Source organism: Panicum hallii, chromosome 2 (genome assembly GCF_002211085.1).
Source record: "Panicum hallii strain FIL2 chromosome 2, PHallii_v3.1, whole genome shotgun sequence".
Lineage (NCBI taxonomy): Eukaryota > Viridiplantae > Streptophyta > Magnoliopsida > Poales > Poaceae > Panicum > Panicum hallii.
The window spans coordinates 6,597,353-6,609,567 of NC_038043.1; the positions used below are offsets into that span (position 1 = coordinate 6,597,353).

At 44.7% G+C, this 12,215-nt stretch overlaps 1 protein-coding gene across 1 annotated transcript; it reads left to right on the forward strand.

Annotated features, from left to right (window-relative positions):
• Positions 1-561: 561 nt before the first annotated feature.
• LOC112881959 (beta-sesquiphellandrene synthase-like) lies at positions 562-3,157 on the forward strand. The gene is made up of 7 exons (XM_025946892.1): positions 562-756; positions 914-1,187; positions 1,278-1,641; positions 1,758-1,976; positions 2,085-2,220; positions 2,311-2,562; positions 2,855-3,157. The coding sequence occupies exons 1-7, from the start codon at positions 622-624 to the stop codon at positions 3,134-3,136; spliced, it is 1,662 nt and encodes a 553-aa protein (XP_025802677.1). The 5' UTR covers positions 562-621; the 3' UTR covers positions 3,137-3,157.
• Positions 3,158-12,215: the final 9,058 nt, after the last annotated feature.

Sequence of the window (12,215 nt, forward strand, 5' to 3'; positions counted from 1 at the left end):
TAATTAACTGTTATTTGTAATTGTGGAAAACAGAAAACTATGAAAAATGCAGCAGCTATTTTTTTAGCAGGCGCCCAGTATTTTCGTCGGTCAGGTGGCCGACGAAAATAATGGAGCGTATCCAATATTTTCGTCGGCTAAGAAAGCCGACGAAACTAACTACATTATTTTCATCGGTCTTCGCGACCGACGAAACAAACTGTATCTTTTTCGTCAGCCAGCGCAGCCGACAAAAATATTGCGTATATTTTCATCGGCTTAGTTGGCCGACGAAAAGATATGCATTTTCATTCATTTTCGTCGATTTTATTCCGTCGGCCTATTTTCGTCGGCCGATCGACGAATATATATATTTTTGATGGCTTTCTGGTTATTTTTGACGGTTTCTGGCCGATGAAATTAAGCTATTTTTTTCTAGTGAAGTGATGCTGACGCAGTTACCATACTTGGAATATACATCTGATGTGCGGCAAACGCACACAATCCGCTACAAGCCAGATTTGGGGGGTCTATATAAAGCCCGCGAATGAGAGGTTCAGTCATCTCGATCTCTCCCAGCAGCCGATCGAGCTAGCCATCCTCCCAGCAGCAGGCGGCACACCCATCATCCAGTGCACGTCCATGGCGACCTGCGGCAGCCCTGTGCTCGCTCTGGCGTCGCAGGATGAGGACCTTCTTCAGCGCAAGCCCCGGCCTTACATCCCAAGCATCTGGGGCGACTTCTTCCTCAAACACCAGCCAGGCACCCCATCGCAGGTACATACCCTGATCAGTATCATTGATAAAAAAGAAAACCGTCAAGGTGTGTGCGTATGATGTATCATGTCTCTATGTTGCAGCTTCAGTCTGTCCATGTTGCAGCTTCTCTATCATTGTGAATGGGATGATGTGTCTTCTTGTATCTATGTTGCAGCTTCTGTCCATGAAGGAGAGGGCAAGGAGCAAGCAGGAGGAGGTGAGGCAGATCTTACTCGACACCGCTGCCTCCTCTGAGCTGGTTCTCAAGCTGAAGCTTGTCGATACGCTGCAACGGATCGGAGTGGACTACCACTACAAGAAGGAGATCGACGAGTTGCTGCGTGATGTTCACGGCGCCCAGCATGAAGAAGCAGGCTTCGATGACGAGCTATATGTCGTATCGCTGCGGTTCTATTTACTCAGAAAGCATGGGTACAATGTCTCTTCTGGTAAGCCACAGTAAAACAACAAAATTATTCCTCTGCTACAACTAATTCTTTAGATTCATTAACATGTTATTATGCATATATAATAAGCAGATGTGTTTGTGAAGTTTAAGGATGACCAAGGAAACTTTGCGAGTAATGATGCTAAATGTCTGTTGGCCCTGTATGATGCTGCGAATCTCAGAACTCGCGGTGAAGACATACTTGACAATGCCGTGGTTTTCACCAGGAGTCGCCTCCAGTCTATGATGAAAACTTTAGATCCAGAGCTCGCAGCAGAGGTGGGATACACGTTGGATACGCCTAGTTACAGGAGGGTTCAAAGACTGGAAGCAAGGCGCTATATCTCTTTGTATGAGAAAAAGGTTACACGAAATGACACCATACTGGAATTTGCAAAGCTGGACTACAATATTCTGCAAGCTCTGTATTGTGAGGAGTTGAAAGCTCTTACAGTGTAAGACTACAGACTGTTATTTTGCACTGCTATGAAGTTGTTGGTATTTTGTTTACTTGAACTGCAGATAAAAATAATGTCTTATGCTAATCGTGTTTATCCATCTTTATTTACAGATGGTGGAAAGGTCTCCAGTCACAAGCGTACGAGAGATTTGCACGGGATAGAGTGGTAGAGATGCATTTTTGGATGCTTGGGGTTATTCATGAGCCTCACCAGTCATATGCACGGATAGCATTGACGAAATGCTTTAAATTGGTGTCGCTGATGGACGACTTCTGTGACAACTATAGCACCACAGAAGAATATGAAATATTCATTACTGCTCTGGAAAGGTTGGGCAAACGCTTGATAATTTCTTTCATACTTGAACGAAAGCTATACATCGTATACAGTTTAAATTTTCATTAATTAATTTTACTGTGACAAACTATATATAATAGGTGGGATGAACAAGCCGCGGAGAAATTGCCCGCATACATGAAGGACTTGTTCATCTTCATACTCAACACTATAAATGATATCATGGGAGATTTAAAACTTCAGAAAAACAAGCATGCTGAATTTGTCAAAGAACTGGTAGGTTTTTCTCCAAAGATCATGCAAAATAACAAAGATGATATATCGTGTTAGGTATATGCTTAACATTTTGTTCATCTATATGTTTAGTTTATTGACACTGTCAAACGTTACGGTGCTGAGAGAAAATGGAGCGACGAGCACTGCGTACCAGCAAAAATTAGTGAGCACCTACAGGTTTCAGTGGGTAGCAGTGGATGTATGCATATAGCAAACATCACTTTCGTCTTAATGGGAGACGTAACTACCAGAGAGGCCATTGAGTGGGCTTTCTCCTTTCCAGAAATGATAAGAGCTGTTTGTATTGTCGGGCGCATCAGTAATGACATCATGTCACATGAGGTACCACAACTCTCTATCTATGTATATAATTCTTGGCATTGTTGTAAATAAACATGTTATTTCTATATGCTACATGCTGACACTCTATTGCTGGTGCATTCACTTAAGCTTTTAATTATTTACCTTTACTTTTAGCATACATTTTCGTGGTTTCTTCCACTCTTAAAACTATAGAGCTTGGAAAATCAATTTTGAAAAGAACTACAATCAGTTGAAGTATGTAGCTAAAGAAAAAGAATTCCTTTAAAAATTACTTCATTTTAATCTTTTCCTTCTTTGCTATTCCTTGAAGCGAGAACAAGTTTCAAAGCATGTCGCGTCCACGGTGCAAACTTGCATGAAGGAATACGGGATGACGGTGCATCAAGCCTATGAAAAGCTTAGAGCCCTAATCGATGAAGCATGGATGGAAATTGTCCAGGGATGCCTTTGCAAGACTGAACCCATGGAGCTTTTGGAGAAGGTGGTTAACGTTGCACGAGTAATGGATAACATGTACAAGCGTGATGATGCGTATACCCACCCATACAGTCTCAAAGACACCATAACTTCAATGTATGTGAACTCTGTGTGAATATGATAAAGATCCAGCACCAAATAGGACTTTTCATAAGCATGATACATGTGTTAAACATGCCACCATGATTTTTAAATATGATATGAGGTGTATGAACCTCATCCTGCAGTGTTACTATGCACTTCCATGCAACTGGGTTTCACATTTAGCAATTAGTATATTTTACTAAATCGACAATGTTACGAGCTGAGGTGGCACAAGTATGCGATAAACTTGTAGATAGAGGGTGAGAGAGTGGTATGGAAGAACAATACTGACATAAACAAAAGTTCAACCTCCTAAAATAATAGCTGGATCAATAAAACCAAAAACAACCACCAGAGATATGAATCAAACTTCCTATTCATTAACAACGGTAACATAAGATGATTCAACCAAAAGTCCATGTACAGCTTGCCGCCTTCCCTCTCTACCACTTCGGTCGGCTTCACGCTCTTGGAGCCTCCCGTCACTTGAACCACCTTACCATATATCAGCATTGATCTTTATTGTGAGCAGTGGCTATCTTGATCAAATGGTAGCTCCATCTTCTCATGGTGTAACACCAACCAAAACCACCTTTACCGTCGGCCTTTATGTTGTTAGAGTATCCCGTCAGAAAGGGATTAGTCACCCACAGTTCTCTGTTCGGTTTGCCTTTGTTCCTTGGACATGGGCCAAATGGGACCGGAAGAAACGTCGTCCTCCATCTGCGGGTAACAAAGAAATCGGTATACAGAAATAAATAAAGAATCCGATAGATTTCGAATCCAAATTAATATAAATATATTGTTGGCTCAAGTCTAATTTTTTTGGAGGCGTGATCTTAATTTCATCACCAGCAAATTCACAATGTATATTTTCTTGTTTGGTAATTAATAGTTGCAGGGACTATAGAGGTCCAAATGTTTTTTCTCCATTAAAAAAGGTGGAAACAAGATAGGCTCATAGGGATTAATTGGGACCCCCATGTCATCTAAAATCATTCGTTCTATATTCTAAACCATAGCCCTATAAAATTAGCACAAGCAGACACCAATTAATATGGTGAGAAGATAGAACAGGGCTTTCGGGGATATGTATTACCTTGGCACTTGTGATCTGCATGCTAACAGCAGGACTGACACGGGCCAGTGGCCGGGGCCGCGACTCTGTTATATATATTTTTTGAAGTATGCCAGGAGCACTACTGGCCCGTCGTTTAAGAGAGAAAGTGGGATGCTTGCGCTCCAACACGGGCGGGCTCGCTCCCTCACCTATTCGGTATGTGGTGGAAGGCTGTGGGCAGGGCGGCGAGGCAGCAGGTGGCCGGTGGGGCGCCACAGGTCTTTGCGGTGGGACGCCATAGGTCGCAAAGGATAACCGGTGGCTTGTGGAGCAATGTTTCACATAGCCGGCTAAATCATTTAGCTATCTATGTCCAAAAACATGCTATAGCGGCACCTAACAGCTAAATTGTATATGAAAAAATTTAACTAAATCTCCCTCAAACATCTATAGCCGGAGATTTAAAACCTTGCTGTGGAGGCAGCGGGGGAGTCACGGTGAGTTCCGCAACGCCCGATGGTGCTAGATTAGGCAAAGGGTATTGGTGGCAGCGAGTAGGGGTAGGACGCGAGCTTTCTAGGCTATAACTATGGTGAATCTAGAGGCGGGAGCCGCCGGAGACGGAGATGATCGTCGTTGCGGGGGAGCAAGACAATACTCGCTCGTGGGCCGCACATCCCAGATGACAACAACCGATTATGTCACCTCAAATGATGTATAATTGCACCCGGCGGCCGTTGGCAAAGAAGGTTATGCTGACGGACTGAGGGAGCCTGGGCGCCTCGATGACTACTGGGCCTGTAGCTGCGCCTCACGAATTGAGAATATGAGCTTCCAGTTCCAGCAACGCGAAATCGCGAACATACCCCGCCGCCCGACGTGAAAGAAAAGGGAGCGTCCTCCCATGAGCGCAGTTTCAGGTTGTGCGTAATGTTGGGTGCGGTGCCCCGTTGCATTGCAGGTAAAATTTCCGTTGGTTAATCTCAGTTGGTTTTAGCTTACTTCTTCAACCCTTACTTTATTATTTGTGAGTTGTGACTTTTTTGTCCTGTTCATCACCCATCCAGCATCCTTGACGGGGGCAACAGTTACCCGAGATCTGACGGGTGTTCATGCCAATGCTGCAGATTCTAGGGATTTGGCTTGGTGACAGCAAGTAGCTAGTGTGGTGGAAATAGTTTGATTGCTAGCAATGCGCGAGTATGCCACCCACAGCCCATTCGTCGCCGGACAGAGCCGAAGACGAGATGGAAAAGCAGCAGCGCGCGCTGCGACGACGACCATATGGGAACCTCTCAACCTCCGTCGCCCTTTCCCATCAGAATCGCTTTTTTGGATGACTCACGCAGACTTTGGATGGATCTTGTGCAGATTTTGGCATGTGTTACCTATTGGCTATTTCGTGAAATTGTCGTGCGGTGGTGCGCCCAAATAATGTTTAAAAATCGTGGAGTTCGTGACCGGTTGCAGTTGATCAAGACTGACTGAGAGGTATGGCGTTATTAGCTCGGAAAGGAGAGGTAGGAAATGATGAACCATTGGGGGACTTCATTTTGATTGTTCTTGTCTGTTATTGATTCCTCGACTCTAGGAAGAAATCGTGCGTCTAGCCTTAGCTGTTTGTACTACCTAGAGATGGTCACACTGTTGCTTCTTGTTGAAGGCAATGTTTGTAGTTTAAATAATTTGCTCTGAAGACCTGCGGTCTGGTCTTTACTGATGACTGGATCATGGCAGCAGCGGGCACGCTAGCTTATTGCATGCCATTGCCTTCTTGTAGACATTGCTTTGTGGAGAGATTGTCTCATACAGAAGTATTACTATGGGTAGTAGTTTGTTGCGGTGTAATATACATGACATGTCATTTTTCTTTAATATTCATACGATGTGTGTATCCTAGCCATGTAGAGGCTGGAAGTGGTGTTAGAACGATTATATATATCACCTTTATTGGTGTAATAATTTCTGATCGACAATAATGCTTCCTTTATCTGAAAACAAAATGATACCCCCCGCATACGCAAATATGATGGATTCAGAGTTTATCCTAAGTCAAACTATTCTAAGTTAGATAAAGTTTATGGAAAAGAATAATAATGTTTAGGATATATCATATAATATTTTTTCTATAAAGCATGGTGTTTGAGCAGCACAGGTACAACAGCACAAACATGTCACTTGACGATACACAAATAGATCAGCTCCGGTTACCCGGCACCACGTGAAAACCTCAAATCGGTCACGCAACATTTGTAACGGACCCTTGTGGCCCATTACAAGTTGCAACATCTGTAACGGTTGTTGTTTGGCGCCCGTTACCCATAAGCGCGGCAGGCTTGACCCCGACCTGGCCACCACAATGCCCGTTACCGATGATGACTTCTGGTAACGGATGTATTAAAGGCCCGTTACATTAAAATGTTGTAACGGTCGTTAAAGTGCGTCCGTTACGAAAATTATACTATCGGTAACGGTCTCTTGATGTCCGTTACCGATCACTGTCGTATCGGTAACAGTCTTTAAGGACCGTTACAGATAGGGCAGTGATAGGGCAGTGATGGTACCTAGCTGTCGCTTGTAGTAACGCGGCGCGTTACCGATGACTATTTGATGCCCGTTACCGATAGAGCGGTGTTACTTGTGTCCGTTGATGCACACATGCACAAATACATGAATAACTAGTAGTGTCCTCGTAGACAGCACACATGCATGCATGCCCTAAAAAGGCAACTTATTCATATACTATATAGCAGTGCAGGAGTAAAACTCAAGCTGCACCCATACTTAATACAAGTTGCATCGTGCGTGCGAGCATAGTGTGGCATGCATGCATTGCTTAGACCGTGACTGAGCCTAGGTAGCATATCACCTTGGGACCCGATAAGCCTGGAATGAAGGTGATGGGATTGGGGGTGCACACGCACAAGTTCAAGGTAGGGTTTTGGCCTTGCTGGATACCCGTCACCAGGCTTGCAATGCTAGTGCTGGACCCCAAGACAGGGACGTAAGAAAAAAGGACCAAATCACCATGCTGCTTAGCATTCTCTTGAAAGGCCTCGAGACTGTCGAAGCCGGGAGGACAGAAAGCTTGGGATGGAGAGGGCGCATGCGCCGGTGCCAGCTGGGCCAGAGCAGAAGGCGCAAGCGTGAGCGCCATGGCGACGAGGAGGAGGAGCGCAGGGGCGGACGCCGCCATGGAGTTGGATACCATTGCTAGATAGCGAGCTGTGGATGTGCTATCGACTGTGCGTGTGTGTGTGCCTTATTAAGGGCGTACAAAGAAGGTATTTATAGGCAGCAACCATGGTGGTGCTGCGAGCGAGGCACGTTTGTCAATGAGATTGCAACTTCCACGCTGGGCATTAAGGGCAGTCAAGGACGATCCTAGTACGTGTGTACTCTAGTGTATATTCTTACTCCTACAAAGTGCTAGACCTTGAAGAATTTTCTGCCTATACGTAGATGGTACGAAGGCACACATATACACTCCCTCCCGGTCATGATATCCGTGCACTAGATTCTTATTCCTAGCAGATAGACCCACAAGATTCTGCAGCCTATCTTTTGATGGTACCAAAATGTGCATATTCCCTCCCTACCAAATTGCCATAGTCGTCGATGACTTTTTATGGTTTTAAGTTTTAAATTTAACCACTATATTTTTTTCTTATTTGAATATAGCTCTAATAATATGTAAGTAGGTTTGAGATTATGGAAGTGCTTCTCAAGAATCTACATGTACACATGATTTCTATATTTCCATACCAAACACTTCGAGTAACCACCGACATCAAAGTTTCAAAAAGTTTTTTCTGGAATTCGGTCAAAGCATTTGATATTTGCAAATAATGGAGATAGTAGCGGCTCTAGTCAAGCTATAAGGCTGTCTCCAACGAGAGACTCTAAACCGTTCTCTACCCTATATATAGAGAAGATTCCGTTCTCTATATGCTTCAGCAGCGTTCTCTAAATGGTCCTCTAAAATAGAGAACGCTACAGGTTTCCTCTATATATAGAGATTCTCTCTCCTCTTCTCTATTTTTTCTTTACGTTTTAAACACTGGATTAAATAAAAGTAAAATATGTCCATAGCATTTGAGGTATGATAAATACGTATGTACAAAAATTTAGAACAAAATACGTTTTTAATATAGGGTTTAATGTATAGAGAACGAGATTTAGAGAACGTTATTGGAGAGAAATGAGATATAGAGGAGAGAATCTTGTAGAGAAGTCTGTAAATAACGGATATAAAAAAGGATATAGAGAACGACGGTTGGAGATAGCCTAAGGATTTAGGAGCGCATTATCCTTTTTAAATGCGACGGTACGTGTTTGGAAGTTGCAATCATTCTTTTATACATGCAAGTTGCAACTCCTGATGAACCACGTGGATATATGCCATAGCTTGACAAGTCGTGATGAATAATTGTTGGCATCATTTTTTTTTTGCGAAACTTTGTATTACATATTTGTGGTTAGTTGTAACCAATAACAAGAGGTGGTGATGGAGTTGTAATAAGGATGGTAGAGAAACATGTATTTCTTTTGGCTCATGATGTATGCAGGTGCATAGATGTACGTGTCGTGGTGGTCAACGGTGAGGCTGGTTGAACTTTGAAGCTATGTGCAATCTGCATTGCTCACACGAAGGGTGCTAGAGATGTGAAGTGAAGATAGATATGATGAAGATCTCGTATCTAAAAACATCAAGGTTGGAATCGGTTCATGCAAAGAGGCAGCCAAGGACCGAAACGTGAATCACTTGGCAGAGAAGGTGTGATGACATGTGTTGACCTCAGGTACGTAGCTTGCTTAAACACTAAGCAGGAACTGTGAGTCATGCTTCATGAACCATGCTCGAAGGTTTCCTAATTTTCCTCATAATTGGGGTGGCCAGTGTTGATGGTTCCAAAATATATACACTCTTTTCTATCAATTTTATTGTGAAATCCTATTATATGCCTCTGTCCAACATATGTATCATTATTGCACAACAATGAAACAATCAAGTTTAACACATCGTTATTGCGTATTTATAATTTTACTGTATTAGTACAGGTTTATTTTTATTTTTATATTGTCTAAAGGTTCTTTGAAAGTTTATGGATAAATTAAGATGAAAGGAATCAACAACACAAATTAGACATGATCAGTAGCCACCCGACCCGACCGATGTGTTGGGCGGGCTTGGATCAAGATTTGCCGCTCGCCATAAAAAATAAGACTTCGCGTAATTTTAACACGAAATTGAAAAAACCTGATTTGACCCGAAGTATGTACACAGAAAAGAGGTTTTACCTGACCCGCCGCAAACATGTGTCGGGTCGGACTCAGGCTTAAAAAGGTAATATGGTGGTTGGGTCTGTCAGGCTTGGGATGAAGGAAAAATGACGAATATTGATCCGAGCCGATAACTGATCATGTCTAACCCAAATCCACACAGGTTACGAACGTCAAATTTACAGTTTAAGAATTAATTTAATTATTTGGGCAGCATAATTAATTAACAACTTCAAATAAAAAAGGATTATAGCTATGGTTGCACATATGATCGAGTGTGACAATCTTGTTATAAAGTTCATCCGAATCCTGTTTGTATGAATTTCCTACAATATTTAGCTAGGTAGTGGCTGTCGTCGAGAAGCAACAAAATCCACCGTGACTTCTCAATTTGTGAAAATCATATGAGGTAGTACTACCTCCATTCTAAAAAGAATGCAATTCTAGATTTAAATTGATCGAGTCAAACTTCTTTAAATTTGACTAAGTTTATAGAAAATATTATCACATTTATGACTCCAAATATGTATATTATGAAAATATATTTCATGGTAAATCTAATTATAATTATTTGGTAATATTAGTTTATATATATATATGGTTAAAGTTGAGATATGTTGACTTGATAGAAAGCTGGAATTGCATTCTTTTTATGATGGAGAGGGTAGAAATCAGGATCGCGCACGTCGCGCTCTCATCTTCACCATCTACAAGAAAGAGGTGGGACATGGGAGGCTGGGTTTGGTGTCAGCACGTGGACCCACCTCACCTGCTGAGAATTCAACAATTCTACTATATGGTTGAAAAAGATCGATGGTTATTTCAAAAAAAAGCCGCAGAGGAAACCCAAGAATGAATGGAGATACGTTCAATTTATTTATTCTTTTATCTCGGGAGAATTCGATTTATCCTAATGAGATGCTTCGAAGAGTCAAACTCATCCAATGAAGCAAATCTGAGTATGCCAGGAGTTGCAGAGCCGTGGGATTTAAATTTATTTGTAAATGTGTAACCGTTGCCTCCCTTGACAAAAACTAACCTGGCGCGGTACGCAGCAAGAGCACCCGGGTTTTTAGTAATGGACTAGTAAGCCTTACGAAAAGCCCATTCGGCCCACTGGCGTTTTCTTCTCGAACACGGCCCAGCGTCCTCGCCCGGATCATGTTAGATTGGGTCCGGCCCATCAGCTGTGGGTGGATCGATGTTGGAGTTGGGGTTTCATTCTGGTCGCTGATATTGGTGGTAATCTAATTTGCGCCCCAATTTTCCTCATCAGTCAGGGATCGGCTCAAGGTTGCGAGGAGCGCCCAGATGTGCGTCAGGAACTCCCCACCCCGTGCGCCGTGGCGTTGTCCGATGGCGCGACCTAGAGCATGTGGCCATCAGCTTCCAGCGCAGGGAGCCTTCTCGTATGGTCTCGAGCTTCGCACCAAGCTTGAGCCCCCTGACGAAGATGGTGCCATCATCATCTCCGGAGCCGGCGAGGGCTTTCCGCAACCGATCTCTTCTTCGCAGCTTGGATCCCAAAGCTTCTCGGACTTCTTCGCAACCGATCTCTTCTTCGAAGATGAACTTTGTGCCTACTGGATGGATTCCCGGGAAGCAGCTCCGGTGCCTGGGACATCGATCAGGTGCGCGCAGTAGCGAGACAGTTTGGTTGCCACTTCACGGTGCCTGCTTTCTTTTCCCTCGTCAGGCAATGCGATTATGAGGTAGATAGTCAGTGGCGATGTGCCAGATGAGCATGCTCTCTGCCTGAGTCTCGTTCTGCAATGTCCACGACAGCTGCCGGCAGACAACGTTCCTCTGCGACGACGCTTCCCCGTTGCGTAGAGGATTGCCATCGCCGTTGGATTTCAGCAAGGCAACGATCTGAGGCTTCAGCGTGTCAGGTAACTTGACGAAGTGCAGACGTTTGCTTGTCGTCAGATTCCCCCAAGCTTGACGGAGGTACTCGGCGGTAACCGAGGACACTAGCATGGGCTCGAGTTCAGTTTCAAAGGAGAAAGAGGGGCCTTGCTGCGCATCAAGAACCGAGAGCCTTCGATGACCGAGTACAGGCCCATGCTGTTGTGCCAGTAGCTGAACAATGCGCGCCTGCAAAGAAACCCGAATGGCTTCCGGAGGGCAAATGGGAGGAACCTGCTGGTACCTGCTGTGAGTCGGCAGCAAGCTAGTGACACCATGGCCCAGTCTGATCCCAGGTACATTGCCGTCTGCGATGCTTCCACTGCGACGAGCGCTCCAAGAACTAGGACTGTGGCAACGACATCGACTATTCTGGTTGTCGATTCGGTGACCGGGATGTGTTTCAGGATCACGACTGCTCCGAGCATGAACGTGAGGATGATCTTCAGAACGGCCGTGACGAAGAAACTGGTCTCCACCTCAAAGATGGATGACCATTTGGTGTAGAAGAAATCGTGGAGGAACCCCAGCTCCACCTCGATCACCCTGAACGCCTCGGTGTGCTCCTCGGTGTTGTCCTCCGACAGCAGCCCGTCGAGGACGAACCGGCGCGTCTCGGCGAGGCCGGCCTCGGCGCAGTCCAGCCTGAAGGACCGGCGCTTCAGCAGGTGGGACAGGGAGTAGGAGAGGCAGGCACCTCTGATCCGGGAGCTGCTGATGCTGAGCGAGGCGAAGGCGGCGTCCTCTCTGTCGCAGTGCTCCCAGATCGTGTCGACGGTGATGGCGTCATCCTTTGGCAGCTCGCACCTGTAGGCGGCGGAGGAGCTTCCCACCCCCCCCCCCCCCGACGGGCTACCCC